We start from the raw sequence: 17889 nt of genomic DNA on the forward strand, positions 1-17889 counted from the left end.
AGCGAGTCCGTGGTGTCGAGTCCACACCGTATTGAGTACCGTGCTGCATTCCGCCCTTCCGCCAGGGCTTGGGTGAGCTTTGCCCGGGCACTATGGCAGCACCTCCGCAACCGTATCCCACAAAGAGTGGGTGTAACGGCCCAAAAGGCAAGCGGTGTTGACAAACCGCAGCCCCAAACTCAAGGAGGAGAACAGTTTCTTCCCAAACTGATCGTAACTTTTGTATTCCCGATCCGGTCGGGAATGCGGTTTGGGACGTAGGGGCCTGGATCACCAGGCTCTCGGGGGTGGGGTGAACGAACAGGAAGCTAGGGTCACCCGGAGCCGGACGGTGGCGTTGGGCCACGTTCCGATCCACAGGAAGGCTTGTGGAGGGCTTGGACCAGGTGCCCAGCAGAACGTCAGTGAGGGCCTCGTTAAACGGCAGTAGAAGGCTCCGAGAAGCTTGCCTGTGGTTTGAGCACCTCAGTGAGGAGGTTAGTCCTCACGGCCGCGACAGGGAGCTCAAGAGCCTAGGCCTTGGCCGCCCTAGTCAACACCACGCTGTAAGCAGCCCCCTCTTCCGTAGCCACAGAGGGAGGAGAGATGAATCCAGTGTCGGCCGAAGTATCCAGACCACTGGCCTCCCCTAGCTCGTCTGCCCAGCCCTGGGTTAACTGGCACTGTAGTGCCAGAGGGTCCTCAGACCCCTTCCTAGCCGTCATCCATCTCCTGATAGTCAGGAAAAAATTATGGAGCCGGGTCGTATGTGAATTGCCCACCCATCGACGCCGGAGACGGCGCCGGTCCGACGCCGGACCCGGACTCAGACTGGTGACGACGTCGTCCGGAGACGTTGCTGGGAGCGACACCCTCGGGGTCGGCGCTATTGGAGGAGTCGTAAGGTCGACTGGCGACGTCCCGGACCCAGGCCTGGATCCTATGGGGCCCTGCGGCGTCGGGACCAGAGTCGACGACGGTGCCGAAGCACCCGACGGCGCCGGGGCCAGAGCTGAAGGCCCGTTAGGGCTCCCAGACGGACCCGCAGGGCCTGAAGGCACCTCGATAGGGTCCGATGGATGGAAGTGAGTCGTCATGGCTACGAGGAAGTCACGTATCTCCTCCGGAATCGCGTGAAGCCCAGGGACCGTCAGGTGTGGAGTTGGTCGCGGCGGTGGGCGGTGTCGCCCAAACCCCTTGTCGCGTCACGGGGAGAGACAGAAGGGCGATGACGCCTCTTCGACTTCTTTTTCGAATGCCTCGACTTACCTGAGGACTTGGAGCCCGACGAGTGGTGTTGACTCATCGAGCGGCGATGACCACGGCTCCGCGATCGGTCTCTCGACTTCCTCCTCGACCGGGACCTCGAACGGCGCGGAGCCGACTGCCGGACCTCGAGCAGGTTATGGGACCGCTCTCGTCTCGCCTTCGAGGTCAAGGTCCGGCAGTCAGGCCACGACTTGTCTCCATGGTCGGCCCCGAGACAGTAAAAGCACCGACGGTGGGGGTCGGTCACCGACATCAAGCGGTGACAGTGCTCGCAAGGTTTGAAACCAGGCATCCCTATCGGCACCGCCAGTCGAGGGTCGACTCGAAAAGTGATCAAAATAGATCAAAAAAGTTAGTCAAAAAATTACTTAGAGTACTGCTTTTCCCGGATCTGCGCTTGCTGGCCCGGAAAAAAGAAGAACTGACGTCAGCGCGCGAGGGCGGCGTCTAAGTATTCGGACGACGTCATCCCGGCGATCACGCCGCCGCCGATGGACGCGGAGCCGCAGACGACACCTAGCGACGTGCAGGGGTACTGCTGACAAAAACTTTCCGGATCCAGTCTGACGCCTGGGGAAATTCTCAGGTAAGGAATCTAACACTAACCTGTTTCTTTCAGATAATCCGTGCAGAGTCCATGATTAAGGGGCGTCTTTGCCTTGCTTGAAACGCGTCAGACATGGTTTAATTGAATGAAGGTCCGATCTGCGAGCTAGGCAAGGTATGAAAACCGGATGGTGGGAAGCAAGAGTGTGACCTCTCAGAGCTTAAGGGCTCAACTTGCTATACTATATACACGCATTATGTATATTACATACATACATACATACATACATATATAAAAACACTTGACACTACTCAAATTGGCACAAAATTGGAGTGCCTGGATCGCCATAGAGGAACATACGCCCTCAGTGAAAAACGTGAACCTGCTGAAGTGAAGCGCTCATACTGAATAAATATTAACTGAAATAATACCTACTAAGGTATCCCTCTATGAAAACATGCTAACTTTGAATGAGCAGCATTAATACATTTATAAAATAAAAGTTTACCAAAAACATATATATATATTTTTTTTTTTTAGAAGAAACAGGTTCTTTATGACCATTATCAGTGCTGCCAAGCTGTCCCATGACGCATGTGACACCATCATCCAGAAAGGGCTTTTTAACCAGAAGCGGTCTGTTTTCTACAAGCCTACATGTCCCAAAGTGGTAAGTACTGACCAGTGGAATCTCACACTACATGAAACCACTTGGTCACTGTGAATCATTCTTTAAATTAGGGTTTACCTAATACTCCAAGTGACAATAAAAAGATTGACCAATTTTCTGAGGCATACAATTTCAGATCTGAAGCAGCCATGCCATCTTCATGGGCACATAAGCTTGCTAGCCCACTCAAAGACTATCTTTCTCAAGCTGAATTGAATAGTGTAGTCAAACGGAGAAAGCTCACTTTGCCCCAGCCTATGCAACAATAGAAGTGCTGGTGTCATTAAAAGCAATATTTGTAAATATGATGGTAACCAGGTCACGTGGGACAACAAAAGGTGCTAAGCAATATATATGGGAAAGGTAGAAATCACAACTACCGATCAGTGGTGCTCTAAGGAAAAGAGGGTTGGTTAGCAAAAACAACCCTACTGTATCCCCCAAAAGGGAAGGACAGAATATGCAAGCAAGCAAATCTGAGTACCCATAAAGTTAGGAAATCAGTCTCAAGTCCAGTAATATTAGAGAACAGTCCACTTTAATCCAATTCCTCTGTTTGAGCCAACATGGTGTTGTCCAAAATCTTCGCATTGGGCTAGTAGAAATTCTCAGAGCTAGTGTGCATTTCAGACAGAGAACGATGGTACAACAAACATAGAACTTTACGGCCAACACGTGTTTCGTTGATAGGTGGGTAACACCTCAACTTCTTCAGGGCTGTGGACATTTAGATAAAACAGATCAAAAGCCAACCCTGAGTATACAAAGCGAACACTGACCTTCCTAACTTTGTGAGTGCTTGGATTGGCTTGCTTCCATTAAAAGCAATGCCAGGGTTCATGTCACAGTTATATGCCAGAAAAAGGAATATGCTACTTACCAGTATGCATCTGTTCTTGGCATGTAGAGCTGTAGAGTTGTACACTTAGCAATAGATCGCCACCTGGTGTTGGGCTTGGATGATTGCAGGTTGTTGTCTTCTTGGAAGTAGTCTTTGTAGTCACGAGATAGGTGACTCCTCCCTTGGACAATACTGCGCATGGTCATCGACTCCATCCTCAGATTGTTTTTCGCCATGATGGGAAATGATGGAGTTAGAAGTAAAGAGAAAAGGATGTCAATGCGTGTGCATCTAAGAAAGAGGAGTACTGGAACGGATACAAGTCCTGGGGAGGCGGGAGGGCGTGTACAACTCTGCAGCTCTACATGCCAAGAACAGATGCATACTTGTAAGTAGCATATTCCATTCGAGGCATATGAGCTGCAGATTGTACACTTAGCAACGATTGTACAGCAGTGTCTCCCCTAGCGGTGGTAGCTTGTATCCGTTGCAGCATACTGAAATAGTGTTTTAAGGACAGCTTGGCCTACTGCAGCTTGGCTTGCACATCAACACAATAATGTTAAGTGAAGTTGTGTATTGTAGACCATGTTGCTGCCTTGCATATGTCCTCTAATGGTATGTTTCCTAAGAAAGCCATAGAGGCTCCTAGTTTGCGAGTGGAGTGCGCTCTAGGAGGAACTGTCAGTGTACATTTAGCTTTTTGACAGCATATTTGAATACACTTTACAATCCATCTGGCAATTCCTCCTTTAGAGATGGGATTGCCTTTGTGTGGGGGAGAGAAAGATACAAATAGTTGTTTTGTCTTTCTGAAGGATTTTGTCCTGTCTGTGTAGTATAGTAGAGCTCTTCTAACATCTAAGGTGTGTAGAGCCCTTTCTGCAACAGAGTCCGGTTTTTGAAAAAACACTGGTAACTCTACTGATTGGTTAAGGTGAAAAGGAGTAATGACTTTTGGCAGGAATTTTGGATTGGGTCTAGGAAACCACTTTGTTAGGGTGTATTTGAAAAAATTGTTCTTCTATTGTGGATGCTTGTATTTCACTCACTCTTCTGAGAGAGGTAATGGCAACAAGGAAGGCAGTTTTCCATGTTAGGAATTGCAGTCACACTTGTGTAAAGGCTCAAAAAGGGGACCCATAAGTCTTGTAAGGACCACGTTTAGGTTCTATACTGGTGCAGGTGGTAACCTAGGTGGGATTATTCATTTTAATCCTTCCATAAAGGCTTTTATTGCAGGTACTCTAAAGAAAGATAGATCCTGTCTATTTTGTTAATAGGTTGCAATTGCTGCTAGATGCAGGCGTATGGAAGAATAAGCCAAATTGGACCTTTGTAGGTGTAGAAGGTAGCAAATAATATTTTGGATGGAAACATCCAGTGGATCAATGTTATTGTTGTTACAGTATATTGCAAATCTTTTCCACTTAGCCGCATAACATGCTCTGGTAGTGGGTCTTGTAGCTTCTTTAATTATGTTCATACAGTCTTGTGGTAGGTTTAAGTAGCCAAACTCTAAGACCTCAGGAGCCAGATCGCCAAATTCAGTTGGTTTGTGTCTGGGTGCCTTATTTCTCCATGTTTCTGTGTTAACAGGGATGGTGTGATCCGTAATTTTTGATGTGGAACCAGTGAGAGATCCAGTAGCGTGGTGAACCACGGCTGACGTGCCCATGTGGGGGCCACTAGTATTAGTTTGAGAGACTGTTGTCTGAGCTAGCGTACTACTAGTGGAATGAGTGGGAGAGGCAAAAAGCGTCGCAAATCTGCCTGACCAGTTCATCCATATCGCATTTCCCTCTGATTGTGGGTGTGAAAACCTGGTGGCGAAGCTTGGGCACTTCGCATTTTTGTGGGTGGCAAACAGATCTATCTGTGGATGCCCCCACCTTTGGAAGAATGGTTGGGAGAACTTGTGGGTGCAGCTCCCATTCGTGAATCTGTTGTGACTGACGACTCAACAGATCTGCTATCTGATTGTGAATTCCTGGAAGGTGTTCTACTGTCAGGTGTATGTTTTGAGGGATGGCCCATCTCCAAATGTTCTGTGCAAGCTGGGACAGTTGCAGAGAGTGTGTCCCCCCCTGTTTCTGTACATAATACATGGCTGTCATATTGTCCTTCCAGATTAGAACAGCTTTGTTTTGTACTTGAAAAGTTTTGAATGCTAGGAAAATTGCTAGCAGCTCTAAATGGTTGATGTGGAACTGTTTCTGTTGGTTGTTCCATTGGCCTTGTGTGGTATAATGCAAGAGATGGGCTCCCCATCCTGTGAGGGATGCATCTGTCGTGAGCAGAATTTGTGGAATAGGGTCTAGGAACGGCCGTCCATTTGTCAAGTTGTTGGTGTTCCACCATTGCAGAGAGCGATATGTACGGCTGTCCACCAACACCAGGTCTGTGAGCTGACCTTGAGCCTGATTCCACTGTTGTGCTAGACATTCTTGTAGTGGGCGCATTTGCAGTCTTGCGTGAGGAACTATGAAGATGCAAGACGCCATCATGCCTATTAGTTTCATGAACACTCTGGCTTGAAGAGAGTGTTGGCATTGAAAAAGGGAGACTAAGTTCTGAATGCTTTGAATCCTGGCTTGACTGGGATACGCTAGAGCTACCGATGTGTCTATGGTAGCTCCTAGATATTGATGAACGTGCGAAGGCTCTAGGTGCGACTTGGTGTAGTTTATCGTAAACCCTAAGTCGTGTAATGTTTGAATCGTTTGTTTTGTGTGTTGTACACACTGGTTGAACGATCTTGCTTTTATGAGCCAGTCGTCGAGGTAAGGGAAGACATGTATCTGTTGTCTTCTGAGATGTGCTGCTACTACTGCTAAGCACTTTGTAAACACTCGTGGTGCTGTTGTGACCCCGAATGGAAGGACTTTGAACTGATAGTGTTGTCCTTGTATGACAAATCTTAGATACTTCCTCTGCGCAGGATGTATAGGAACATGAAAATAGGCGTCCTTTAGGTCTAGTGTTGAAAGAAAATCTCCCTGTTCTAGTAATGGCTGTACTTGTTGTAAAGTGATCATGTGAAAATGATCTGATTGTATATAGTGGTTGAGGGGCCTGAGGTTGAGAATTGGTCTCAGTGTCCCGTCCTTTTTGGGGATTAAGAAGTACAGGGAGTAGACTCCTGTTCCTTGTTCTTGTAAAGGGACCACTTGAATAGCATCTTTTTCTAGAAGTGCTACAACTTCCTGTTGAAGCAGAGTTATGTGTTCTGCGGACATTGGACGCTGCCTGGGTGGTATGTTTGGGGGGGTTGCTGTGAGTTCTAGGCAGTAGCCATGTTGGATAATCTGTCTTACCCACTTGTCTGTTGTGATGGAATTCCAGACAGGTAGGAACTGTGATAGTCTGCCCCCCACAGGAGTGGAATGCTATAGGGGAGGCAGAGGGAAGTCACTGTTTGGGAGTAGAAGAGAGCGGTTGTTGTTATTACCTCTACCTCTTCCCTTGTTGTTATTGCCTCTGTATCCTCCTCTATAGTAGCCTTTATTAGAGGAGGTTTGTGTGTGTGTCTTAAAAGATGATGTGGTATCTGTGCCGGTTTGCTTGGAGCCTCCTCTATAAGAGGAGCGGCGAAAAGAACCTCTAGTTTGGGTGGATTGTAATGCACACATAGACTTAGCAGTGTCTGGTCCTTCTTCATCTTTTCTAGTGCATTATCTACTTCCGGCCCGAACAATTGGTTCTGATTGAAGGGCTGGTTCAGGATGGTAGTCTGTACTTCTGGTTTGAAACCTGAAATGCGTAACCATGCATGACATCTGAGAATTACACTAGTGTTAACTGCTCTGGATGCTGTGTCAGCTACATCTAGTGCGCATTTAATTGAGGCATTAGATATTAATTTGCCTTCCTGTAACAGCTCTGCTACCAGATCTTTGTGTTGATCTGGTAGGTGTTCCATTAACTTTTCTAGTTGGTCGTAATGAGCCCTGTTGTAGCGTGAGAGTAAGGCTTGTGTGTTTGCTATGCGCCATATGTTTGTTGCTTGTGCAGCAATTTGTTTCCCTGACGCATCAATAATCTTGGATTCTTTGTCAGGCGGGGGTGTCTCACCAGAAGTTTGGGAATTGGCTCTTTTACGTGCATTTGACCCTACCAAAGAGTCTAGTGGCAGATGTCCCTTAATGTAGACTGGATCAGCTGGTGCTGGTCTATACTTTTTCTCCATTCTGGGATTTAGCACCCTACACCATACTGGATCTTTAAAAATCTCTGGAGCATGTTTAATGACTCCTTTGATCATGGGTAATATTTGAATAGACCTTTGTGACTGTTCAAAAGTGTCTAATAAGAAATCCTCCTCAATGGCATCAGAGTGCATGGAAACCCCATGGTAAAGTGCAGCTCTGTTTAATAAATGATTAAACCCAATACTATCCTCTGGAGGGGAAGGTTTTGTTGGGTAGTACTGAGGATCAGGGATGTCTGGTGCATTGGTTGGTGGAAAATTATATGCATCGTCATCCTTGGGATATTCTGAGTTGACATCATCATCTAAAGGGTATGTATGTGGCTCTGGTACGTCATCCCCCCCCACCTAAATCATACTCCTCGTCAGTGTGGTGTGATGATGCAGGAGATTGAACAGGAGAAGTTATAGGTTCAATATATGGAGTAATAGGAGAGGAAGAAGGTGAAGGAGAGGAAGGGTGAATTGGAGAAGTTGCACAATCCTTTTTGGCAGGAACCACAGGTGGAAGTGGTGTGTCTGCTGGTCTTTTTTTATAAGGAATTGCTTCCACATGTCCAGTTTTTGGATTAATATGGACTTTTTTCTGTCTAGGATCTGGTCTAAACAGATCTTCCTCTTCTATAATCTTTTTCGGCGTGTTTTTTTTCGGTGCCGATAGGGGTTGCTTAGTGTTCTTTGCCTTAGGAGGAATAATTGAGTCCTGCAGCAATTCTTTCGGTGCTGAAGGTGGTTTAGGCTTGTCTGGAGTCTTTGGTACCGATATTGAATGTTTCGGCGTGGAGACAGGTTTTGTTTGGCCTGCGGCGCCGGAATCTGGCTTCTCTTCTTTATTTTTGGAACCGGAAGGTTTCGGAGTCGAAGCTTTCGGGTCCGGTACGGTTCTTGGCTTCAGCACCGATGTGTCTTTTGGTTAGGGTGCCGAAGGGTCTTTGTCTTTGGGCACCGAAGGGCGTTTTGGCTTCGGTGTCGACGAGTCCTTCGGTGTCGAAGGATGTTTCGGTGCCAATGGAGGAGGTGGAATTGGCACATGTGGTTTTTTCGGCGGCGAGGCACCGGAAGGCGTAGTCTGTTTCCTCGGAGCCAAGCCCGAAGGGGCGTTAGAGGGTAAATTTCGGTCTCGACTGGGCCCCATGGGCGGAGTGCTGACCTTTGCCTTTTGTTTGGGTAGTGTCTGTTGTGCAGGGGCTGAGGTACTCACGGGTTGTCGAGATGGAATCTAATCGTCCGAGTGCTTTGCTCCCGATATGATCTGGAGATCAGGCGAGTCTTCCTCGGCGACGAGTGGAGCCTCGTCCTCGGAGAAATCTTCGAGTGGATCATCGTCCTCGGAGACGTCTTCTTCGACGATCTCCTCCTCAAAGATGGCCTGCGGTGCTGGCGCTGATCTCATCTCGTGTCGACGGACCCTCCGATCCCGAATGGTCTTCTTCGATCGGAAGGAGGCACAGGCTGTGCTAGTCGACTCGTCGTGTTCTGGCGAGAGACAGAGGTTGCAAACCTCGTGATGGTCGCTATGAGGGAATTTTGCTCGACATACTGGGCATCTTTTGAATGGAGTTCTGTCCATGAGGTGTAGGCCGTATGGCGCCGATAGGCCCAACGGCCCGCGTCGACGCACCGGGATGTAGCTGGTGATGTCGAAAAGTCTATTCGATGTCGAAGAAGTTTATCTAAAGCTTCACGCTTCGAAAATGCAGAAAAGTGTTTTCTAGCCGGAGCGGAAAACTTTCATCCGAACCCAGTGGCGGAAAAAACCAATCTGAGGATGGAGTCGACGACCATGCGCAGTATTGTCCAAGTGAGGAGTCACCTATCTCGTGACTACAAAGACTTCTTCCAAGAAGACAACACCCTGCAATCATCCGAGCCCAACACCTGGTGGCGATCTATTGCTAAGTGTACAATCTGCAGCTCATATGCCTCGAACACATAGGCACATCTGTGGTGGCTTTTGAATGTGCACCTAATATATCTTCAAAAGAATCCATGCTTGAGACTACATTCCTCTGGAAGCTTGTTTTGTTCTTTAACTGGGTGGACATACAGTACTTTTCCGTAGGCACAGTAACTTTGAGTCGAGCCATTCAGACACTTTCAAATGCATTGTATTTAAAGTATGAGCCCTGTGGCACAAATCCACTCAACCAGAAAGTATTTGATAAGCTGTGATACAATTGGCATTCAGCACATTGCAAATCTTACTATTGAGGGGAAATGATGAAATAGAGATGTTAAAGAAACTTCTGTCTTGCCTCTGGTATTGGTACGTACCCCTGCAGTGGTAGTAAATGAGTGGTAACAGACAATCTGTTTCGAAAACATCAAGAGACTCAGCTCAGCCATTCCTATCTATTATGATAGACCAAAGATGCAGCAAACATGTGACAAAAAATGCCTGGATCCTATCAAGGCACAGAGAAGGTCAGCAGCGACCAACCTCAAGACATCGGAAAGAATCAGAAAAGACTGGTTGCCCGTGAGGCATAGCAAATATTGCGACCCTACATCATATAGGTCAGTGGTACAAAGAAAAGTGTCACCACCTAGCAATTTATGCATTCATTTGCATCAGAAGGACCTAAACAAGCCTAATCTTTCTTTCAAAACAAGTTGAGAAAATGGAGCAAAACGGCTGCAATACTTCGGTTTGAGAAGCCTTTGGGACAGAATCCTAAAGGAAAATGTTATGCACCTATAGTCCTAACTCTGCATTGTATAAATCTTCATTGAAGTTGTGAGAAGTTGGCCTGGTATATGATGTTCACTATTCTAGTGAGCACCTTGCACCAGTCCAAACAACCCTTATGGTGATGGTTGTAAGTCAACCTTATAGACCAGCTATCCTAGAGGTAGCGTGGACAGAACAGTCTTAGGCTAAAAGACTCTTGAGGGCGTGTAAAGCCAGCTGTTTTACCATATGTAACCCCTTGAATACCAAGTGAAAGGACACCACACAGGATATATATAAAATATATATGTATTTATTTACTAACACACCACTCTGAACTCTTTATGAGATCAGAGGCAAAAGCACATAACAAGTTACACTTAGAAATACTTTAAATAGCACGATTTACAGTTAGGCCCTAGGGGCGCGTAAAACCATATACTAAGTAAGTGGTATAAGAACCACGACTCGGGAAAAGGAAAGGCCTAGGGCCTAGAGGATCGCTGGGGCTACACTATCTGACCCTTAGGTTAGGAGGTGGAGGCCCACAGGCGGCGCGTGCAGAGTCAGTACTCTCACGCGAGAGTCAATAGAAAGTCAATAGGAACGTAAAAAGGTAAGTAATGAAGTTTTAGGACACTTCCGGTCTAACTAGGATTACACAACTAGCAAAACTGGACACTAGGATAGTCAATCCCTACAGCTTGCGTTACCTCACCCACGGGCTGCGGGTGCATAGGTGTCAAAGTGTGTCGGGTTTTCTCGTCGTTTCCTATGGAGCCTCGGAAGAAGATGCTGCAGGCGACCAGGAGGAAGATGTCCGGGTGGATCCAAGGGTGGATCGGAGTTGAAGAAGACCTGAAAGCAGAGGGGACAGAGTCTAGGTCACTAGCCAGTGACAGGGTGGAACCAGGAAGGAACCAGATGTCGTCGAGGAGCAATCAGGTGCTGTCGTGAAGCTTGTCGTTGCAGCCACGCGGACCAGGAGGCGTCGAGGACGGCCAGGTGCTGGAGAGGAGCTGTCCCACGAAGGTTCTCGCAGATGGAGGGGTCGACTTCAAGATTGGAGCCAACAAGCCTAAGCAAAGGCAACCCACGCAGGATGCACAACAGGCTTCTGGTGCAGACCAGGAGGGTCTGAGGTACTTCACCTTTTCAGGGAAGCGAGGGCCAGTCTGGAGCAACCAGACCAGCGATGGATTTTCACAAGGATCGTCGTCAGAGGGCTACTAGCCAACGGGCCAGCAACCGGACAACGCGTCGAGCAGAACACAAGCAGAAGGGCCCCACGCAGATCTCGTGGAGTGTGGAGGGCTGGTCTTCGGTGCAGGTGGAGCTCGGTGTCGGGGTGTCTCAGTCCCCAGTGCACAGCTTCGAGGATGCCTCAGGAGCTGCACTGTTAGCAAATTGAAGACTTTCCAAGTTGCCTGCTTCCACGGATTCCGACGCCTTCCACGGAGCTCAGCTGTGCTGGAGTCGTGCAGTGGGGTCAGAGGAGTCCGGGGGTCGAGGTCTTGTCAGACCCTGTGCCCGGGTTCCGGCAGGAACGGGGACAAAGCAAGCCGTCGAGTTGCTGGATGGTGCCTGGTTGCCCAGGGTGGTCACTCCTTGGCCACAAGGGAGATACTTCAGTCTTCAGCTTCAGTTGAATGTCGAAGGGTCCAGAGTTTCGTCTTCAGTTCGATTCCAGGATTAATCTAAAGTCTCCTGGGTCAGCTCCTAACTTTATACTACTAAAGGGGGCTGGTTTACTCACTAGGTCCCTCCTATGGGTGGGACCAGGAAGGGGGGTGGTTACACCCCCTTTCCTTTGTGCAGTTTCGCGCCAGAGCTGGGGCTGGAGTGCCCCAGCAACTGGTTTGAACTGGGGTATGCATGGAGCACTTAGTGTGCCCCAGGCATGTCTCATTCTATTCAGCCCTCCCTGTCCCAATACACAAAATCCTGTCTGGGGTGGTGCTCGCACCTCTCGAGGCAGGAAACCTATTGTCCAGGCCTCCCTCGCTGGAAGAACTCCCAGCAGCAGGAGGTCAGACTTGTGTCTGTGGCAGCAGCATCCATTTTGTGACGCTGGGGCTCTGGTTAACTTTGACCGGGATAGTCAGCAACAACATGTCTTCTCCCTCTAGAAGGGTGGAATACTACCCCCGTCGCCAGAATTGGCGAGGGGGTAGTATTCCAAAGCGTATGACACCTTACACAACATGTTTAGATAAAGCCAAACCAAAGTTAGCATTCAACCGCGAGGATTATAATGCACTTAAGAGTATATGGTATGGCAATATCATAGAACAGCTATAAGGACATGGTTCCGAAAGCTGCAGACAGGCTCAGCTCATGCTAGAGCACCATCTCACACAAAACCAAGCCCTCTGCCTCCAGGATTGTTAAGGCCTGCCATAGGAGTGACTTATAGGTTACTGTGTGAATATATTTAAGGGTAGATATAGAAATACTATACCTAAGCAAGGGGTGATTACACGACCTTGCCCCAGCTGAGTGATCAGCCAGTTGTGTCAGTTTGAGTGGCCAGCCAGGGGTGGCATAATATATGCTGCAGCCCCTGGTAGGCCTTGGTTATACCTATGCCCTGAGTACCTAGGGTACACTTCTACAGGGGCTGATAAGGTGAGCCAATTCCCAATTTTGGATGTACCTAGGGTACATGGTGTGAATTTAGAGAGAGTGCATGTGGGCTGTGGGTCTGATTAGCAGGCCCACAGCCACATCTAAGTCGAAAACCAGTAAAGCAAAAGCAAAAAGTGGGGGTGACCATAGGAAGCAAACCCTACTCTCCTACAGAAGTCATGAATGCTTGAATAATAATGTTGCGCTGCCTCTGCAGATCCCACAACACCTGTTTGAATAGTAGTTCTTTCATGGAGATTTATACTGTATGATGTTATTATCACAGAGGTCATGTAAAAGCATACACAATGTAACTCTTTCAGAGATGTCATTTTTCTCCTGAATGCCTATAATGTTGTCAAAGAATTTTTAAAATAAAGCGCATTGCAGCATCTGTAATGCAAAGTCCCCTTTGTGTACATGAAAGTAGAAAATGCACCTTGAAAGGCTTACTTTAAGAGTAAAGAAAAAAGAAACCTGTGCCATTAAGAACCTGTGAGGCTCACTTACCCACAATGAATTGTACTTGCAGTTACCTGCAGAATCCAGTTTTTTTTAGAAAAATACATGAGCAAATAAATCATACTACTGCCCAAATGTAGCCAGCTGAGGAGACGGGTGAGTTGCTTACGGCTTCAATAAAAATTCCTACAATGCAGAACAAGGACTAGCGGTAAGTAACATTTTCTTCTGCATTGAAGGATCTTTATCGTTAGTCATAAAAGCTTGGCTAAAGTACAGTGTAAATAAGAACTGCCAAAGTCAAAGGGTCTCAGGAATGGCTGACCTTCGAGCTTTTGGCGTTGTCAATGTTTTTTTTAGTAGTATGTTTCTGAGGTTGCGGATGTGTCATGTCTGCCTGTGTTATTACTTGTGAGGGGGTGGCTGTACGTTATGTGTGTATGTCTGTGTGTTCACACACACACACACAGTTGTGTGATACAGTAGGTATAGTGAGCGATTGGGTGCCATTGGGCTGCCAATGCATGTGTGTTTTCTGAGACCAAAGGAGCACTCTGGGATTGGAAGCTAGATAGGAACATTCAAAGAAAACTGTGGTTTTTAAAGTCATCTGCAACGACCCTAGATATCTGCTTAGGGCTTGCTTTCAACGCTTCTTTTGTCATCTGCTTTTGGCTGCGCACGCTGTTAATCAGAAGAGATGAGTAGCATTACTTGCTAATTTGAGATGGATTATAGAACTACGGTGCAAATGCAGAGGCATTGATAGAATGGCGGCCGAAAAGACAAGTGCACCATACACTGGTTCAGCATTAGTAGATGTGATCAAATACACAAAAAAACCAGTCTCACACGTCAGATCGCACATTTTTATTATCATGTTTCGTGAGTTTAAGTCTGCAATGTTGTACAGTTCAGAGGTGAGATGATTTTTACAACATACAATAAGTCCACCCATTAAGATCCAATTAGCAGCAGCCCTTAACCGTATTGACACTGGCTGCCCTCTCACCCCTTTTAATAAAACAGAAGGAAGCTTCATGTATGGCAAAAGTAGCCAATTTGTGTTCGCAATGTTGCTAAATTAAGAAGTTTTACAAGTGTGTTTTTCTGCTTATTCCTGTGGGGACAGGGTTTCTTCATGGACTCCGAATTGGAAAACTCAAGTGTCTTTGCTCTCTGGCCTTCCTCTTCTGCCTCCTTAATCTCTTCAGCTCTGAAGTTCTTTGAACAAAAACAACTAGCAAACATCCGCACCCAACACTAGATGGCACCCAGACATGCTCCAAGAACATTAGGAGTAGCGCCTATATGGCTCTGGTCAATTGCTTCCAGGGCAGAGCAAGGCTTTCACCAAGTCTGAAGGCTCCATCTGGTGGCATGCAGCAGCAATTGTGTTTAAGAATCCAACATCCAGTCTGCCGCCTAGTAGTATTCTAAAACTGAGGAATCTGCAGTTGGAAGAATCCATCAGAATGGCATGCTTCGGAGACAAATTCATTTAAATATAGGGCACAAGACTCTTAGTCTATCTGGAATTATGTTGGGCTTGTGTGGGAATATAAACAACGATACACAAATGGGAAGCAGACAGATCTGATATCGTTATAGAAGGGAAAGGCAGCACCAGAGGAGGGCTGCATGTTAAAATTTCTGCTAATGGGGGAAAGTGTGAAGGATTGGGGAAGGAGGGCATAGAGGTTCCTTACCACATATGTCCGCTGGAGGCCTGCAGTGAGACATGACTGCTGTACTGAAATGCTGGCTGCTCCTTGGAGAGAACCGGCTCCTGAGGAGAGAAATACCAGTAATCTGTTAATCTTTTAAATGTTCGCACTAGACATCTGAACTTCTGTATGTTTCTCATGATTTAAATTTGCTCCATCTTCTGTGAAGAAATGCAGTAAATAGAACAGAATACACAGTGGACCACAGGGGTGGGCCAAACCATATACTAAGAAAGTGGTATAAGAACCACGACTCGGATTAAGACGGACCCAAGGAACCAACCAACGTGAGTGACTAGGAACCCCACGGAGAGCGTGTGCAGTGTGGAAACTCGACCGCGTGCTCCGTTCCCTACAAGTCTACCTGTAAGTCGCGGTTGTTTTTTTTAAGCTGAAGCACCCTTGCCAGTGGACCCTGAAGACAGAAGGTTGGAGAGCCACCCCACCTGTGGATACCCTAGTATCCACGTTACCTACACCAGGAAAGCCGGGTGTATACGTGTGAAGTGGTGTCGGAAACCGCTGTCGAACCCAATGGAGGACTTCAGGAAAGTGCCGCTGCTGGAGGGGAAAGTGTCAGGTGAAATCCGAAGGTGGGTTTTATATGAGAGATACCTGCAAGCAGAGGGGACAGAGTCTATGTCACTCAGGAGTACCCAGAAGACTTGGAAGACGAATGCCCTCCGATGTTGGGTATTGCAGTAGAGTTAGTGATGACCTTGACTCTGCCGCTGTGAGGACCAGGCAACTCTGAGGAAGGCCAGGACCCGTGCATGAGCTGGCCCACAAAGGATGTCGAGTGCTGAGGGGGTCGGTGACCAGCGGGAGCACCAAGGAGCCTTGGCAAATGCAACCAACGCAGAAGTTGAAGAAGGAACAATGTCGGGACCAGTGAGGTCCAGGGGATTCACCACAAGCAGGGGAGTCATGGCAGGCCCCGAGCAATCAGGGGAGCTCAAAAGAAACAAAGGTGACCCTCAATAGGACCCACAAGCCGGAGGCACTGGAGTTGCAAGATGACCTCTGGCAGCTCACCAAAAGATGCAGGTCACGGTGCACACAATGCAATGTGAATGAAGACTTTGGTCACTTGAGGTGCTTGAGGTTGGGCCTACTTGGAGCCCAAAGATCTTGGTGGAAGGAAGCCAACAAGCTTTTGCTACGGCAAGTTGACCCGGTGCACAGAGGTTCAGTTATTGCAGCCCCCACAAGGGATAGTTGCCTCAAACTTGGTAAGAGTGCAGGGCAGGCATCGAGAGCTGTGAAAAACCACCAACTGTGTTGCAGAACTTTAAGTAGTCCGGAAGAGCTCAGGATCAGCAGACCGGTCAACTTGTTGCGGTGCCTGCAAAAGCAAAGAAGTGACTCCTTCACTTCAAAGGAGATGCCTTCAGGTGTCTTTGATGCCCACAGGCCTTGGAAGGTTCATTTTATTTATTTTTTTTATTTTCAAGAGTTTTATATAGCGCTGGCTAGACCCGGAGGTATCAGAGCGCTTTACATGTGCATCAGATCATAGTTACAGGTTACATCATAACAAAGGTTACATAGTTCTTAGAGCATGGCCACAGTTACTGGTAAGGTCGAGATAAACAATAAGCACAAATACGTAAGGGGAGAAGCAGGCAAGGTGAGAGATTCAGGGGAGGGGGGGTTGGAGCAGGGGAAGTAGACCGATAATGAAGGCGGGAAAGAGGAGGTTAGGGTGAGAGACACAGCATGGGAAGAGGAGGGGAAGGGTGACTGATACACAAACCGGTAGACGAGTCAAGGCAAACGTCCAAAGTCCAGTAAGCTGTGATCCCAGGGGAAGTGGTATCACTTCTCTATCTCTGTTGCAAGAGGCTCCCTTTGCCCAGTGGACTCTCTCAGAGAGGTCTCTGAGACTCCAAGACCTACATACTGGATCCTTCCCCAGAAAAGGGGAGAGGGAGTGCTTTGGCAAGGAGTGCCATACCATGCCTCAAGTGTGAGTGGCTCCCTTGGCGCAGTGGACTCACTCAGCGGGTTCGCTGAGACTCCAGAGTATAAATATTGGATCTTTCCCCAACAAGGGGAGAAGGAGTGCTTAGTCAAAGGGCACAAAGGACAGGGGGTAGGCAGAGTAGCAGGCAAGGGGAGAGAATTCGGGGGAGAGGGGATAGGAGCTAGGGACGAGACAATGAGGACAGACGAAAAGAAGTCTGTCTAAAGACCGACTGGGTAGGTGACGACCAAGGAGGGAATCCACGGCCCATCTCCCCTATAGCTAAACTAAGTAGCTCCATCGGGCGTCAGACAAAATAGTTCAGTCTCAATACATTAAGAGAGGAGGGAAGGAGAGACATAAATGGAGGGCGGATGCGGTAGGAGACTGCAGGAGAGACGAATGAAGTGCAACAATGTGGTTCAACAATATACAGGAAAAGATCAAACAAGAAAACATTATATCAAACAGTCAGCAATACATTAGGGGAGGAGAGAGAATCAGGAGGAAGAAGAGGACAGGTCAAATGAACAGGGCTAAGGGAGGGGAGGAGGGAAAGTGAGGTTGGCTAGACCCAAAGGTATCAGAGCACTATACATGAGGATCAACAATGTATCAGACAAGATCAACAATTACACAATACATCAAAAATAATAGGCAATACATTAGGAGAGGAGATAAAGGATAGAGAAACGCATTGGAGGGGGCGGGGGAGGTGGGAAATGGAGGAAAGAGAGAAAAGACAACAAGGAGAGACAAGAGGAAGTCTGTCTAAAGACCGACTGGGGAGGTGACGACCAAAGAGGGAATCCATGGTCCATCTCCCCTATAGCTAAGCCATGTAGCTCCATCGGGCATCAGACAAAATAGTCCAGTCTCAATACTTAGAGAGAGGGGGGAAGGAGAGACATAATAAAAA

At 47.6% G+C, this 17889-nt stretch overlaps 1 protein-coding gene across 2 annotated transcripts in view; it reads right to left on the reverse strand.

The window, feature by feature from the left end:
* Positions 1 to 17889, reverse strand: part of POLDIP2 (DNA polymerase delta interacting protein 2) — a 286234-nt gene that overhangs the window by 20244 nt on the left and 248101 nt on the right. For both annotated transcript variants that reach the window (XM_078680138.1, XM_078680137.1), the window contains exon 10: positions 14987 to 15066. In XM_078680138.1, the coding sequence (XP_078536264.1) occupies positions 14987 to 15066 (80 nt within the window). The remainder of the gene's footprint in view (positions 1 to 14986; positions 15067 to 17889) is intronic.

The sequence above is a fragment of the Lissotriton helveticus genome, chromosome 3_1 (assembly GCF_964261635.1).
Source record: "Lissotriton helveticus chromosome 3_1, aLisHel1.1, whole genome shotgun sequence".
Classification (NCBI taxonomy): Eukaryota; Metazoa; Chordata; class Amphibia; order Caudata; family Salamandridae; genus Lissotriton; species Lissotriton helveticus.